This window comes from Arvicola amphibius, chromosome 5, assembly GCF_903992535.2.
Source record: "Arvicola amphibius chromosome 5, mArvAmp1.2, whole genome shotgun sequence".
Lineage (NCBI taxonomy): Eukaryota > Metazoa > Chordata > Mammalia > Rodentia > Cricetidae > Arvicola > Arvicola amphibius.
Window position 1 is genome coordinate 28,219,164 of NC_052051.1, and position 17,220 is coordinate 28,236,383.

Consider the following 17,220-nt stretch of genomic DNA (forward strand, 5'->3'; position numbering starts at 1 on the left):
GCCAAGCCTACCCATGACCTTGCCTGCAATACACAACACCTGCCAAGTTCAAGGCCAGTCATTTGGGGGTGTCCAAGAGCTGCCACCTTCCGCACTGCCCTGGCCCTCTTTGGCCAGCAGCTACATCTGGCTCCATTCTCCTGGTTTTCTGTGCTCATTATCAGTTCCCCTCACTTCTAACATGCTCTCATCTTCTGACATCTTTTCTGACCTCTGGGCTGTAATTACTGAACTGTTTCATTCTAATCACCGCTAATTTCAAATCATCTCTCGTTTACCAACTTCTAACTCAAGCCGACCACAGTCAGAGAACATCTAACTTACCTTTTTTTGAAATGTATTGAGATTGATTTTTTTTTTTTTTTGGTTTTTTTGAGACAGGGTTTCTCTGTAGCTTTGGAGCCTGTCCTGGAACTAGCTCTTGTAGACCAGGCTGGTTTGAGATTGATTTTTATTGTTATTGTTGAGAATATGACCACATTTCCTGCCCTTGAGAAGAGCACATTTAGTATGTAGAGTGTTAAGTCTGTATATTGTTAAGTCTCGGATCACTGGACTCTGTAGTGGATATTTCATTTGTATTTTATTTTTTTAAATATTTACTTAAATATTTATTTATTTATTATGTATACAATATTCTGACCACATGTGTGCCTGAAGGCCAGAAGAGGGGGCCAGACCTCATTACAAATGGTTGTGAGCCACCATGTGGTTGCTGGGAATTGAACGCAGGATCTTTGGAAGAGCAGGCAATGCTCGTAACCACTGAGCCATCTCTCCAGCCCCTTCATTTGTATTTTAATAAATAAAGCTTGCCTGAAGATAAGAGAGTAAAACAGTCCCACTGGTCAGCCTTACAGACCAGGCAGTGGTGACACACACCTTTAATTCCAGTAGTCACCATAGTTTGCCATAGAAACTGGGTGGTAGTGGGGCACGCCTTTAATCCCAGCCCTGGAGAGGAATGTAAGATGGGAGGAGACACAGTCTCATTCTGAGATTCCTGGAGGCAGGATCACCAGTTCAGACTGAGGAAGAGCCAGTGGCTGGCTGTTTTGCTTTTCTGACCTTCAGGCAAGCTTTATTTATTAAAACAGAAATGAAGTATCACTATAGGACTATGAAGCACCATGGTTTCAGAGAATCTCTGACCTGGTATCTAATTCTTGTGCCACATTTGAGATCAGTCATTCCTGAATTCACTAAGACACAGCAGAGTTACCACCTGACGTTAGACTATTTTATACTTTTGGAATAATCTGAATGCCATGCATACACAGAAAAGTAAAATGCCTCCCTGCAACCCAATCATTTATCCATAAGTTGTTAGTGTATTTCAGCAGGTTCAGATTCAAGACCCCAAGTCATTCATCCATAAGTAGTTAGTGTATCCTCAGTAGATTCAGATTGAAACCCCCAAGTCATTCATCCATAAGTAGTTAATGTATCCTCAGCAGAATCAGATTCAAGCCCACCCCTGCACCCCAATCCTTTATCCAAAAGTAGTTAGTGTATCCTCATACTCAAAATCAAGTCCTCCAGTCATTCCCCAGATGAATGGATCCACTCAATTCCAAGTAGATCAAAGACCTCAACAAAAATCTTGCTACACTGACCCTGATAAAAGAGAAAATGAGGAATAGCCTTGAAAACATGGGCATAGGAGACAACTTTCTGAATTTTCTCAGACTCAGGACCAAGAAGCCCACAGCCATTTATCTATAAGTGATTAGTAATCCTCATCAAACTCAGGATCAAGATTCAATGCAGTCAGTCATCACTGGAAGAGAGAAAGAATTTTCTTCCTGGCATTTGGCAAAATATGTTTGTGTGTCTTGGGGAACTTTGCTGAAAGGGCATGTGGCTGTTTGAAAAACATAGGCACCAGGTGAGGTTGCTCTTGGGTTGATGTAGTGATATTTTGTTTATGTTTTAACAAATAAAACTCACCTGAAGATCAGAGTGCAGAGCTAGCCACTAGAGGCCAGGGAGTAGTAGTACACACCTTTAATCCCAGGACTCGGGGAGACAGAGGCAGATGGATCTCTGATGTTGGGAGCTGTGAACCCCCAGATCCTGAATTTCTTGTAAACAACTTGTTTTCCTCTGCTCTGAGACAGCTTGCAGCTGCTCTGAGCAGGAGACCCTCAGGAGTTCCTGATGGCAGGGGAGTGGTTTCTGGTGCATTTGGAAGGGGCGTGGCTATCAGTTAAGGACCTCTATATAAGAGGCTCTGGTACACAATAAGGGGGCATTTTGGCATCAAGGATGGCCTGTGTCTCTGTCTGTAAGTCTTTGTGTGTTTCAATATCCAGCCCCTTGCCGGGTTCACAAACTGTATGGTGGTGCATAGAGTGCAGACGGTCATGGTGCACCGCACTCTGAGAGTTCAAGACCACCCCAGGCTACACAAGATTGAATCCCACCTTTAACTGGAGTCTTGTCATGGATCTCCCTGGGACGAGGAAGTAGAAGAGATCTTGCTGGGTGGACTGGGATGGATGGGAATGGACATTAGAGGGACTGGGTTGGGGAGTGGGTGGAGAGAGAAAGAGTACTGAAAGAGATCTCTGGAATGAGGGGGGTTTGGGGGGGTATCATGTAGAAACCTGATGCAAGGGAAGTTTCCACAAATCTATAAAAATGACCCCAACTAAGACACCCAGTAATAGTGGATATGTATACTGAACCGGCCATCTCCTGTGATCAGATAGGTGACTATCCTAATTGTCATCAGAGCCTTCACCCAGTAACTGATGAAAACAGATGTGGGATTCACAGTCAAACATCAGGCAGAGAATAGCAAATCCTGAAGAGAGAGAGGAGGGATTGTAAGAGCCATAGGGGCCAAGGACATATTAAGAATTGCCACAGAATCAACTAAACTGACTCATAATAACTCAGAGTCTGAAGCAACAACAAGGAAGCCTACATGGGCCAGACCTAAGCCCTCTCCATATATGTGACAATTGTGTGGCTTGGTCTGTTTGTGTGACTCCTGATAAGAGCAAGGGCTGTCCCTATTGCTTTGTCTGACTCTTGGAACCTATTCCTCATACTGGTTTGCATTGCCCAGTCTAAATACATGGGGAAGTGCTTAGACTTATTCAGCTTGATATGCCATGCTTTGTTGATATCCATGGGAGGCCTGCCCCTTTTGGAACAGAAACAAAAGAGAAGTAGTTTGAGGGGCGGTGGAGAAGGGATGGTAGGTGGAGGGAATGGGGGGAGTTGAGGGCGGGAAAACTGAAGTTGGGATGTAAACTAAATAAATAAAATTTGAAAATTTCTTTAGGTTATAAAATAAAGATAGCAGTATGTAACTATCAAACAGAGCAGATTCCCTTTGCCAGGCTTGCTGAGGACTCAGATTAGAGGACAAAGTCCTTGAAGAACACTGGAAAGCAGAACGTGGGCCCTAACCTCCAGCATGTGTGGACGTACATGCTCTTTGAGACCAAGGCATACAGAGCAGAGAGGGTGGATTGGTCCCTCTCAGCATAACTCTTACACATTGATGGCATCCCCATATGCAAACCAGAAAAACACAAGTTTGGGGGAATTCTAAAATATCAGAATACCCTTCAGTGCTGTTAAGGTCATGAAGATCAAGGAGATGAGTAAGGAGCCATTTCGGACAGGAGGAGATCAGAGTTGCTGGTGACTCTGTCACTTAGAAGGAGCATTCAGAGTGAGTTTCTTTCCGGGAGCCCGTTCCTAAAAGACCTGGGACATACTTTCAGGACTCCACAATTAGCCGAGCTAAGGCCATGCACTGCTCCTGGATTCCTGATGACATCTGAGGGCAGCGAGAGGGACTCCTAGTGCCGTCCGCTGAGTGCAGTGGTTGCTTGCACTGGCTTATGGAGAAGGTCACACCTGTTTACAGGAATGAATAGTAAGTTTCAGAGTGAGGAGGCCGTTACATCATCGATTCTTTCCCAGATATTTCGGAGGTATAGCTGATATTTCTGATATTCTTTACACTGTAACTCTATTAGAGTTTGAGATAATTTTTTTTTTTACCTCAGCCATGCCAGGATATGGCAGAACATTTGGCATATAGTGACAGATGAGAGCGGGGACACATGAACCGTCAGGGCGGTAAATGCAGTGTGTCCCTATTGCAGTGCTATGGCTGCTCTCTTGTGGTTTCAGCAATGGGAAAGTATTTTGCTATTTGAGAGGAAAGATAATGAGTTACTGTGGCTAGGAGTCTCCTAAGTCCAAGGTCGCCTCTTTGTAGTGGAGTTGGCTGAGACACAGAGAGATAGGGCAACTGTGTTGCTCAACTCAAATCCCCCAAGGTCATCAGGAGCAAGCACTGGCATAGCTCCAAGGCTCTCCTTACTCAGGCAGGTGAAGGCTCTGTGGCCCGCTACCAGTGGATTCTGGGGGTGCCAGCAGAGTGACAGGCAAAGACACCTTCTTCAGTGTGTTGAAACTGAGATACGCTTCAATCAGACCTCATCTTGATTAAGACTACTTAATTACGCATACCTCTTGCCCCTCCCCACTCCAAGTTTTTCCTATGTTTCAGTTCATGTCAGTACCCTAAAGATGAGCTGAAAGGCTAATTACCATCTTTCCAATATGACTCTTTTCATCAAAATCCTTTCCTGCCCTTCTCCCATCACTCTGCTCTGCAAATGGTAGGGCTCAGTGTGCTGGACTCCCCTGGGATTACAGGCCTACGATTCTGGTTATAGGATAAGCTAGGGAAAGAGGCCTTGGGTTGTTCCCTAAGCTGCACAGTGTGGCCCTAAGCCTTCAGCAGCATAGCAAGGCCTTCAAAAGGAATAGAGGGGTGAACTCCACCCAGTCAGATTGGCCCCTAGGGCACAGATTCAAACAGCCCTGAAAAAGCGGTGACATGGAACCAACACTCTGACACCGCAATTCACAGAGGGTTCAGAACACCAGCTCCCTATCAAAATAGGATATCATTGTTCCCCCCCCCCTCAGAAGGTTGGCAAAATGTCCAAAATGCAATTCAAAATTACTCTATATTTGAAAATGTAAGAAAATTTCAGCTCCCACGGGTGTGGGGTAATGATCACTAGAAACTTCCTCATCCAGATATTGGAATTTTAACACAGAAGCTGTCGTAGGAGGCTGCTTGTTTGTTCCCAGCTGCTCATCCCCCGAAACAATCACACAGAAATCATATTATTTGCAATACTGTTTGGCCGATAGCTTAAGCATATTTCTGGCTAGCTCATATCTTAAATTAACCCATCCCCATTAATCTGTGTATCGTCACATGGCTTATTGAGTAAAGTTCCGGCATCCGTTTCCAGCCGGGCTACGTGGCTTCTCATGACTCCGCCTTCTTTCTCCCAGCATTCAGTTAAGTTTTCCCAGACTAGCTAAATTCTTCCTCCCTATAGGCCAAAGCAGTTTCTTTATTCATTAGCCAATAAAAACAACACATAGACAGAAGGACTGCACACACCAAGAAACTGGCAATTCTGCCAGCCTCCGTGCCTTTGACCTTGCCGTTTGACACCAAACTGGAGCTCCTGTGGGGTCTTAATCTTGATGAAACCCGAAATTCTTGGCATTCCCTCCTTCAACTCCCTACCCACCTCTCTAAAACATGGAGTCAGCCACACTCAAGTGTCACTAGCCTTCCAAAGTGTGGCTCTCTGGGTCCTTGCTTCTCTCTCTCCTCCTAGTCTCCTGCTCTTTTGAAATATTGCCTGGAACTAGTGTTCAAGAGCCAGGTCAGGGACAGGGCTTCCTCAAAACCCATCCCCTCCTCCTAAGCTTCTCCTTCCCATCATCCTGCTGGTTATATTATATTTCCTGAGATCCAATACCCCTCATGTCTCCTCCATTGCCTTTCCCTGAAGTGTTCTGTGGCCCCCTCATGATTTAAGCTCAGTGGAAAGAGGCCTCTGGTTTAGCTTCCCCTGAGGGAGTAACAGTCCACAGAAGTGTGTGTTGCTTGAGAAGCCAGCAAAAAGTAAAAGTGTGTGTGTGTGTGTGTGACATGAACTATGCAAAAAGAATGAGAATAAAAGTGAGCTTGCCAGTCATTGCAAAGTGTCCCTAGAGTAGGCAGATGGGAGGAGAAAGAAAGGAGAACTGTGGGTGTCGCTGCGTGCTTCCCTTAAGTCCAACTCAGGACAGCCGTTGTCAGCATGACCTAACAGAAGAAGGGGGCAGCTCTTCTCAATCTTCTCCAGCTGAAGGATGATGGCCAGACCTTGGAAGGCGCCACAGCTCCTGTTAGCCATTCTGGTGGCCCTGGTGGCCTTCAGCTACCAACAAAAGAGGAAGACGTATATAAGCATCCTCAAAATGAGTACACTGGATTCTTCTGCGCAGAGCACATTGAAGTATGTCACAGAGGAATACAACAAGAAAAGTGATGACTTGTACAACTTCAGGATCATCCGCATCCTGGATATTGAGTCTCAGGTGAGTGTGTGTGTGGCTTCCCTGTCTCTCCTCCACAGAGGGACCCAGTGAAATCCCAGGCGTTTGTTTTGATAGACTCTTACTTTACAGACTAGGTTAGCCTCAACCTGGCAGCCTTCCTGCTCCAGCCTCCCCAGTATATAATTACAGGTGCAGGCTACCGTTCCCGATGGGAAGTGGGTGTTTTAGGGGAAATGCACATAAGCTAGAGTGAACGAATCTGTGTCCTTTCGATGCTAACCGACAAATTACATAGCCAGGCCCAACTGCCCCGGTTGTGTGCCTCTTAAAGCAGTGCTATTGGAGGCATCTGTGCTATGTCCATCTGGGACCGCCATGTTGCCATGGTCAGTCTGAAAACTCACAACACGGGACATGTGGCCTACAGAGATGAACCTGGTTATCTGGCCACTCACAGAAAATGTGCACACAGTCCTGCCTGGAACTATTAGCTTTTTTTGATGATGTCCAAGGGATGGCTGAACCCATAGAGAAAGATTATTTCTAGTAATCTTGGTGACGACATCTCCGAGTTTTCTAGTAGTCGTGGTGCTGTCTCAATGAGTGATTAAAAGAGGCCTGGAGTTAGGCAGGAAGGAGAGCAAGGATTCCACAACTGTGCAAGGCTGGTCCCTTGCCATTGAATATGGTATACTGAGCACTGGGCATGAACCTCATATAGAAGCCACAATGGGGGGAAGGGGTCATTCTCCATTTCTTTTTCCCTCACAACCCACAGGTAACAGACCACATGGAGTTACACATCACAGTGGAAATGCGAAGGACCACCTGCTTCAAGACAGAGAAGAGCACTTGTGATGTCCAGGAAGGGGAACTTTACAAGGTGCCAGACAAGCTCATTCTCACAAAGCTATTTTCCATGGGTTTTTCTTGGTTTTAGCATAAGTGAGGGCAGACGTATTTGGGATCCATCCAAGATTGCTTGAAAAAAAAAAAATCTCATGGGTAGTATTTCCTCTTTCAAAGAGGGAACTAGAGGCAGAAAAAGCTGAACCATTGCTTGTGGGTGCTGAAAAAAATCACAAGAAGGAAGATAGGATCCAAATGGCATGGTTGGGAGACTGAACTACAGAAGGACACCCCAGGCCAAGGGAAGCAGTTAATTATTAGCCGTAATTTTAGCAGGATGTGGGAAATGCATTTGAAAATAATTTGACTGGTATAGGGGTAGACTGAGGAAAGCAAGCCTGCGCGGGTAACCTGTTGAGTGACCTTCAGCCCCAAGGGCACCTCAGTCCCCTGCAGACTTCATTCTGATCCAGCATCTGGCCAGATGCTGCACTACATCATCACCACTTCTGTGTGCGGTCAGGGTGTGTCCAACACACCTTTAGGCTGTGAGTCCTAACAGCCCTATAACCATCTCTTAACTTTCCTCAAAGGAATTTGACCAAGGATGGCATCATCCTGGTTGATCTCTAAATTTTTAAGGTAAGCATTAATAGCCTCACCTTTTGCTTACAACATGTTCTTGTTCAGTTCATAAACTATATATGGTAAACCTGGTAATAATGACTTGGAGGTTCTCAACACACAAATGTGTTCTTTTCTAGGCTCCCTCTTTACATTAGGACATAAAATTCAGTGGTTTGAATAAGCGAAAGGAGAGATAGGTAGACAGTCGGAAGGAATAGGTGGAAGAATAGAAGGATAAATGTGTGGATGAATGGAGTTAGAAGCAGAGATTGTGAATGGGTGGGTGGGTAGGTAAACGGACAAAAGGGAAGAAGAAAGAGAAAGAATGGAGGCAGGGGGAGGAAGAAAACTATGGAGGAGAAGAGAAGAAGGGAGAGAAGAAGGGGGATGTGGATCCAATAGAAGCCCAGGGAGAGAAGAATGAATGGTAAATACCATTTGAGCGAAAATGATGAGAAAATAGAACCAGGAATTCCCACAGGGAGTATAGGTGGGAATTACTTCTATTACTACTCCAAACCTGACCACAAATAGGACGTTCTCCAGAATAATCACAACAATGCTTTTGTCACATAAATAAAATCACATAAATATCAGAATTGGGGTGAGGGGATAATAAGGCAGTACCATGTCCCTGGCCGCATGTCTGAGATTCTCTTCCTTCTCACCGTGCATTTGAGTCCCTTTATCGTGTTTCTTATAGAGACTCTGACTATGTACTCCACTTGAGCTCACTGTGCACGTCCCACCTCAGATTCCCAATTACTGCCATTGCAGAGTACCGCCATGCCCGGCTCTTGTTCATCTTTTAAAATATGTGTTTTGGTTTTTTGGTTTAGCAAATCTGGTGCTACTTCTCGGTGTATACCGTGCCCTGGCTTGAACGATACAAAATTCTCAGAAAAAACTGCACCAGTGCCTGAGTGTCTTGGAGCACATGCTGTGTCCACCAAGCTTTGGGTCACCCTGCAATCAACAGTAACCCTCCGCTCACACAATAAAGATGGTAGCCTGTTCTCATCATGCTCTTCGTGTTGTGATTCCACTTCTCCCCCATAAATTCTTCAGTTGTAATAACAAAAGGTGGAGGGCCACTGGGGGTTCCAGGAGGGAACACAGATAGTTTGTGAACCTTTTGCTTACACCCACATGATAGCAGAACTTGGTCCCTAGCTTCATGGCAAGTAGGGAACCTTAGGACTTTTTTTGTTTATTTTGTTTTGTTTTTGAGATCAGGTCTCAGGTAGTTTCAGGCTGACCTAGAACTCACTGTGTAGCCACCTTGAACTCATCATGTAACCGAGGATTACTTTGAACTTGTGATCTTCCTTCCTCCACCTCCCAAGTGCTGGGATAACAGGCATGTACCACCACATGCAGCTTTATGCAGTGCAGGTGGGGGAGGGTGTCAAACACAAAACTTCAGGTAGATTAAGGAAACATTCTACAAACTGAGGAACACCCCAGACCAAATACTCTAGGTTTTAAGACTAGATGGAGAGATCGGGAGATGGACAGTAAGGAAGTGGAGCGATGTTTACAGTGGGTAACTGAACAGCAGAGATATTAACAGGTGACTCCCACTATGGAAGCCCTCAGGAGCCTGACAAATAGCTCCCCTCCCCTCGCCTGAAGTATGAACCAAGGAGGGAAAACACAAAGTAAGAAAGACGGGACCTTACTCCTAGTCCAGAGTTGAGAGATGACCTCTGTTTCTGTGAGGAAACTCTAAACTCAGATCTAGGCTCCCCCCACCCCCGCCACATTACACCTGCAGCCAGGATCAGAGAAGAATGCATCCTGGATTGTGGAGGTCTTATCTATGAGAGAAAAGAAAAATAGTTGCCTTGTGGGACAGAGGGCATAGTCCATAATGCCACTTTATTCTCCCCATATCAACCAAAGAGATATCCACTAAAAGAGAAAGGAGTGCAGTCAGGGAAAACCAGAAACACTATGTCACAGGGGCTGTGCTTTCTGTCTTGTTCTGTCTCCTATCGATGATAACATGATAGTACAAACGAGGTAAATTATTTTTAATAATAGTCTAATTGTGCATTAAGAACCATTTGAAGAGAGGGAAGAGCAATGATATGAGCAAAGGGGTCAAGACTATAATAGGGAAACCCAAAGGAACAGCTGACCTGAGCTAGTGGGAGCTCACTGTCTCTGGACTGACAGCTGGGGAATCTGCATAGGAAGAAACTAGGCCCTCTGAATGTGGGTGACAGTTGTGGGGCCACTAGCAGTGGGATCAGGATTTACCCCTAGTTCATGAACTGTCTTTTTGGTGTCCATTCCCTATGGAGGGATACCTTGCTCAGCCTAGATACAGGGGAGGGCCTTGGTCCTGCCTCAACTGTGTTAACTCTCTGAGGAGTAGGTGGGAGATAGGATGGTGAGAAGGCAGGAGAGTAGCAGAAGAAGAGGGAGGAGAAACTAGGATCAGTATGTAAAATTTAAAATATGATTATTTTTAAAAAAGAAAAGAAATTTAGCTCAAAAAGAAAAAAACGCAAACAAATTATGATATCTCTTTAGTCTACAATTAGACTTGTTTAGGAGTGAAGTATACAGATGTCTTCAACTAAATTTGAAGTACATATGAAAAATGAGGCTGCTGGGTAAATATAAGAATGAGGAAAGAGATGCATAATGCCAATACAAATGTATAAATTGCATAGTGTAGGTTGTGGGTATGTAGCTGTTCTTTGCAAAATTCTTTCAACTTTAGATTAAGTTGAAAGATGTTCACCGGTATTCTGAAAAACAAATAAAAAAATGAATGCATACATTACATCACTGAGGGTCAGGTTTTAAATAACTTTCCAAAATGTGTTTGTATTGTTCAAAATATCTCATGCTGGAGTTGAAGAGATGGCTCAGAGGTTAAGAGTGTATTCTTTCTTGCAGAGGATTCTGTTCCCAGGACCCATGTCAGGCAGCACACAACCACCTGTAATTCCAGCCCCTGAGATACCCAAGATCTCTGACTTCAGGGGTACCTGTACACACACACACACACACACACACACACCCTCCCACGCACACAAATAATAAAATAAAATATCTTCCATTGAAATTGATGGATAAAATTGTGGAATTAATCATGACACTGGATACAATTTTTCCTATGTTCATTATACATAAGTAATAAAAATGCTAAACAATTAATATAAAATTTAATTTAACCTTTACAGGTATCATTTAAAACATGTATTAGGCTCCTTATTTAGCAAGTTAGACAATAAAAGACAGAAGCTTGTATCTTTTGCAGAAGGAATCAAGAAGTGAGGTTACCGCTGTTAGCCACTGCATTCTGAAAGGGGGACATCTGACAAGTTGTTAGAGTTTCTACTTCAATTTGCTCTCTCCATATTAGAAACGGCAAAAACAAACAAACAAACAAACAAACAAACAAACAGTATCACTATCATCCCAGGATGTCTACTCTGACCAAGGTCTTTTCCATTTACATAGGATTTAAGTGTAGTTTTTAAATATATTTTCATTAATCCTCTGGGATTTTCTTTGTTTAGTTTTGTTTTGTTTTTTGAGACAGTGTTTCTCTGTGTAGCTTTGGAACCTGTTCTGGACCTTGCTCTATAGACCAGGCTGTCCTCAAACTCGTAGATATCCACCTGCCTCTGTTTCCCAGGTGCTGGGATTAAAGGTGTGCACCACCACTGCCCAGGCTAAAGGTGTAGCCCAGGCTGGCCTCGAACTTTTGATCCTCCTACCTTCACCTCCTTCAGCAAATCCTACTGGCACGCACCACCACAACTGGGAATTATATACACGCCTCCAATTATTTTGCTCATATTCACCTTTCATTCCTCCCCCTAACTCCACCCAGGTCCACCCCAAACCTTCCCAACTCATGTTCTCTTGACGAGTGCGACCCTTGGTGGGATCACCAAAATTCCAAAGATCGTCATCACATTCATGAGTGTATGACAACAGAAACACAACTGAACTCTGTAGGCTATAAAATAAACTGGTAAATTATAAAGGAAACTAGTGGGGCTCATAGTTCTGGTCTAAGGTTAAAGAGCACCATCTAGTGGTAGCTGCCTTTTTGGCAGAGACAGGAGATAACATCACAGGGTGAGTGAGGCAGGGAGTGGCAGAGACCTATCTAAACCGACTCTCATAATTGACTGGCACTAAAGATGGTTCAATAAGTCACTAACACATTGATGCATTTATTAGACCAGTGAGTTTATCCACTTATGTGGACCCAGTAACCTCCTACAAGTCCCAGTGGGTCCCATCTCTTCTTCGTGATGTAGATTTATGTCTCCACAGGAGTTTGGGAGCACCTTCCATGGTAGCACATTAACAGTGGGGACATCCCAAAACTTCAGCTCGGGACCTCAGTGTCCCCAGGCTCCTTCCACAGAACTCTCCCCTTATAGTCTCAGGAGAACTATCAGTACTTCACGTGTGTTCATTCGCATCAGACAGGAAGAGAGCGATCTCATGACAAGAGTCCAGTAAAAGGACTGGAGAAACGAGTTGGTGGTTCAGAGAACCTGTTGCTCTTCCAGAGGACCAGAGTTCAATTCCTGGCTTGCAGCCATCACAACCTTCATCTCCAGGGAGTCTGACACCCTCTCCTAGCCTCTGTGGGCTTTGGCATGCATACTCAGCACAGAAATACACAGACACAAATTTTAAAAATATTTAAAATTGACAAAGGAATTCAGGAAAAGCCTAGGGTTTAATGCCATTAGTAGACCCCTCTGACATTGTGGAGTATAGAATATATGCACACACCCACACACCACGGGGGTGAGGCAGTTGATATATATATATATATATATATATATATATATATATATATATAGTTAGGATTCGCCAAGGGTGGCTCCAAGCACTGTGATTTCCTTGGTGCCTCTGAGTCGGGATAGCTCTACGTCAGAGCAAGCTACAGAGTGCTCACGGGGAAATGGGCTGGCATACTCCAAAGGGTAAGTCTACAGGCCACAAGCAGCAGACCTACAAATGTGAAGCATGATCTTGTATGAACAAAAGCCTTGTCAAGGCTCCCCAAGTCAAGGTTAGATATGATGTTTTAGGCTTCCTCTCACCCCATCAAAACTCTAGAATGTTCAGGGGAATCCCACCTGGGATTCCTCCTCCCAAAATACCTGGGAGCACACTAATCTACAACTTCTCTTCTTCAGCCAAGGAAAGCAGACACCTTCTTGGAGTTGTTACAGAATCTGAAAGCGAAGACACTTGTGATGCAGGCAGGCATCCAAACGCGTGTAGCCTAGAGCAGGAACTCAGCAGAAGCCACGGCGGTGATTCACTGGGAATCCCATCCACACATTTGAACTATTTCATTCCCCAGACAGCGATTGTCCTTTGAGAGAAAAACAGAGATGCTACATTTGTGCCCATTAGTCTCTTGGATTTTTCAGTCAATGTTTGGCTGAAATGTATTTTGGAGATAATCATATTTTTACAAGAAGTTATAAAGGTAGCAAAGAGGAGTGGCCCGTATCTTTCCCCTGGTTTTCTCTAATGGCAAAATTTCCATAATTAAGGAAAACAGAACACTCAGTGGGGATCAGTAGTGTGTGTGTGCGCGCGCGCGTGTGTGTGCGCACATGTACACGAGCATGCGTGATTTTTGTTACTCATATAGATTACTATAAGTACTATAGTGGGGATATGCAGGACCATTCCATCTGAGAGTTCTAATGGGGTCAGGACTTGCATTCACCAGTCCTTCATGTTTCCTGCTTACTTGATCTTTCCTGTTTGTAAATTTAAAAAGCAAGGGAGGTGGGGTGGAAAAAAGAAAGTTCATTTAAAAAAAATTCAAAGCAGTGAGCAGAAGAGATGTTTCAAAAGTTAAAAGCACATAGACTCTTGCAGAGGACCTGAGTTCAGTTCTCAGGACTCTTGCTGGGCAGTTCACAACTGCCTGTGACTTCAGACACGGCAGATACAGCATAAATAATAAAAACCCAGAGAGAGATATTGAGGTTCAACCTGAACATCAGAAAAGCAAAGCAACCAGTATCTGGCTCTTACCTCTACTTCAGTCTGAAATGGCGATCCTGCCTCCAGGAATCCTCAGAATGAGGCTGAGCCCGAGGCCTGTCTCCTCCCATTTTATATTCCTCTCTGGTGCTAGGATTAAAGGTGTGCCCCCAAACCACCCAGTTTCTATGGCAAACTAGTGTGGCTACTGGGGTTAAAAGTATATATCACCACTGTCTGGTCTGTAAGGCTGACCGGGGTGGCTGTTTTACTCTCTGATCTTCATGCACGTTTTATTTATTAAAATACAAATGAAATATCACTAAAAGGGGGATCTGGTGCCTTTGACCTCCACAGGAATCTGACTACATGTGCACATACTCAGATAGTAATAACTTTAAATATTCAAAGTGAAACTGGAATGTAGCTCAGTGGCAGAGTACTTGCTAGCGTGCAGAAAGCCCTATGAGCAAGCTGCAGCACTGTTAAACGAATAATACACTCAGGAGGCAGAGGCAAGTGTATTTCTGTGAGTTCGAGGTCAGTCTGGTCTATAAAGGGAGTTACAGGACAGCCAGGCTAGATAGATAGATAGATAGATAGATAGATAGATAGATAGATAGATAGATAGATAGATAGATTAGATAGATAGATAGATTAGATAGATAGATAGATAGATAGATGATAGATAGATAATAGATAGATAGATAGAATAAAAACAATAATAAACAATAACAACAGAGGGGCAGCGAGACAGCTCAGGAAGGTGAAGCGCTTGCCATGCAAGCCTGACCACCTGAGTTTGATTCCTGGAACCCATGATGGTCAGAAAGAAACAATCCCTGAAAGTCATTCTCTGACTACCATGTGAGCACCATAGCAAGAGCACACTTGCATTCACACTCACATGTTGCACACACATACAACACAACAAATAAATTTAAAACAAAAAAGAATTGTGTCGATAGGAAATCACATAAAGTAAAAAAAACAAACTGAATACTTGTCTCCCCATGCAAACATGAAATGAGCAAAAACTTAGCTCAAATCAACACTATAGTTTATTTCTTTTGGGGGGGTGGAGGTGGGTGAGAGTTTGTTCGGTTTGGTTTTCTCAAGATAAGGTTTTTCTGTATAACAGCCCTGGCTGTCCTGAAACTCGCTCTGTAGATCAGGCTGGCCTCAGACTCACAGAGATCTGCCTGCCTGTGCCTCCCAAATGCTGGGACTAAAGGCGTGCACCACCAACACCCATTCAGCTTATTTCTTTAATATTTATTTATTCATTAATATTGTAACAGTACGTCTCTATATAGTTCAGACAGGCCTATCTAACTCACAGAGACTCCCCTGATTCAACCTCCTGAATGCTGCGATTACAAGCCTGACCCACCACCCCAGTGCCTGGACTAGCAAACTGAAACGCAGAGTGAGCTGGGGAACGTGAAAATGAGTTCAGAGCAAAGGCAGCTCGTGATGTACAAATGCACTCCCTGAGGCCACAACAAATACGCAGCAGAGACCCACGTGCTTGTCTGCTTTGACACAGGCACGCACGTGCTTATTTGCTAAAAGGGTCTAATATTAGACCCTGAAAGCTAGTCGCACAGGATGGTGTGTGCTTGTGATATCAGCACTTCAGGAGGTTGAGGCAGGAGGATCTCAAATTCCAGGCCAACTTGGCCTACTTTGCTAGACACTACCCGACAAATCAAAATTAAAGTAAAAATTCCTGAAAACCACCCACAAGTCAATTATCTAAAAAAAGAATAAAAATGGTTATGTTTAGGGAGTGAAGAGATGACTCGGTGGGTACAGTGGCATTGGATTTGCATGGCGGGGTGCTTTGGGCTCTCTCTACAAATGTATAACTTTTCCACTCATTTCCTGTGCCTTCTCCTCCAGGCACCTTGGTTAATCTGAGGTTCTCATGGGGATCTACATTCTTCTCCCCTAAGTGATTCTCAAGTTACCCTCTGATTGAGAGAGTGGCAGACCCAGGGAGGAAGCCAAGCGTCACATGGTACGTTCAATATGTTCTCAGCTCGAGTCTGTGCCCTCCCTACTGAGCTCTTATGAGTCAATGGAGGGAGGTAGCTCTAGCGAAGAGAGAGTATAAGCTCACTGTATCATGCTTGTAGTCTGGAGACCTAGAGGGAAAGCATTCAACACACTGGTGAAAATCCTACCAAAGGGCCTCCATATGTCTACACCTCCCCTCCCCCACACACACTGAGGCCTGTGCCTGGCACCTCTCTTCTAGAGTCTGGAATTGGGCACAAGCCAGGCAGAGGTGCCTGTGGGACCAGCCCCAAACAACACCCGAGCACTGAGTCTCTGATCTGGCCCCTAGAAGACAGTGTGTTATAGATGCCCTCATAGCTTGTGGCTGGGGAGTAAGCACACCCTGGGACTGTAATGGGCAAGGACTCTGGGAGTTTATATCTTCCCCCAGGACAGTATTCTATACATTTTTGTGGCGGTTTGTGTGAAAATGGCCCTCAAAGGCCCATAGGGAATTGGTGACTAATAAGTGTGACCTTGCTTGAGTAAGTGTAGTCTTGTTGGGGGAAATGTGCCACTGGGAATGGGCTTTGAGGTTTCAAATGCTCAGTGCAGGCCCAGCGTCACTCTCTCCTCCTGATGCCTGAGGATCCAGATGCAGAACATTAAGCTAATTTTCCAGCACCATGTCTGCCTTCGTACTACCACCCGTCTCTCCATGAAAAGAATGGACTAACCCTCTGAACTATAAGCCAGTCTCTTCATAGCAACACAAACCTGAGCTAAGACATCCCTGCCACTGCTGATGCCTGTTGTCCTTTAGCCATTGTAAGTCACAACCTCGGTACAAATGTACTGAATCTACACGTTATCCAGCCTTGCTTAGTTATGGGACTTTGGTCGTGCTCACTGTGACATGTGTGAGTCACGGTGTTGTGTGTCCTGGTAGGATATAAGCTCCTCATCCCCAGGCCAGAGTTGATGGCTGTGCCTGGGCCAGAGATAGCAGAAGCAAGGAGTTGCTGCACAAAGAACAGTGAGGCTCCCCAAAAGGATATGTATGTGAGCTACAAGTATGGGAAAGCACAGAGGTTCACGGGTGGAAGCGTTTGCGTGTGTGTTGACATGGTGTGAGTCAGTGCAAGTTATGAGAGCAGAGGTGTGTATGCCTGTGTGTATGTGAATGGGAAATAGTTGTGTCAATAAAGGTGCTGTTACTATGCATGCTGTTGAGTGTCAGTGTTGTGAAAGTGAGTGAGCGTGTGTGTGTGTGCGCGTGTGTGTGTGCACGTGTGCGTGCGTGTGTGCGTGTGTGTGTACACCACAGAGAGGTACATGAGTCCTCTTAGAGCTATA

At 44.6% G+C, this 17,220-nt stretch overlaps 1 protein-coding gene across 1 annotated transcript; it reads left to right on the plus strand.

The window, feature by feature from the left end:
• The first annotated feature begins 6,198 nt into the window (after nt 1-6,198).
• Nucleotides 6,199-8,786, plus strand: Cst11 (cystatin 11). Its single transcript, XM_038329243.1, has 3 exons — nt 6,199-6,426; nt 7,166-7,270; nt 8,703-8,786. Exons 1-3 carry the CDS (start codon nt 6,199-6,201, stop codon nt 8,784-8,786), a joined length of 417 nt encoding a protein of 138 aa, XP_038185171.1.
• Nucleotides 8,787-17,220: the final 8,434 nt, after the last annotated feature.

Coding starts and splice junctions, on each gene's coding strand:
- Cst11 (XM_038329243.1), top strand. CDS start 6,199: ATGATGGCCAGACCTTGGAAGGCGCCACAGCTCCTGTTAGCCATTCTG. Junction 6,427..7,165: donor TCCTGGATATTGAGTCTCAG/GTGAGTGTGTGT, acceptor CACAACCCACAG/GTAACAGACCACATGGAGTT. Junction 7,271..8,702: donor AGGAAGGGGAACTTTACAAG/GTGCCAGACAAG, acceptor TTTTTGGTTTAG/CAAATCTGGTGCTACTTCTC.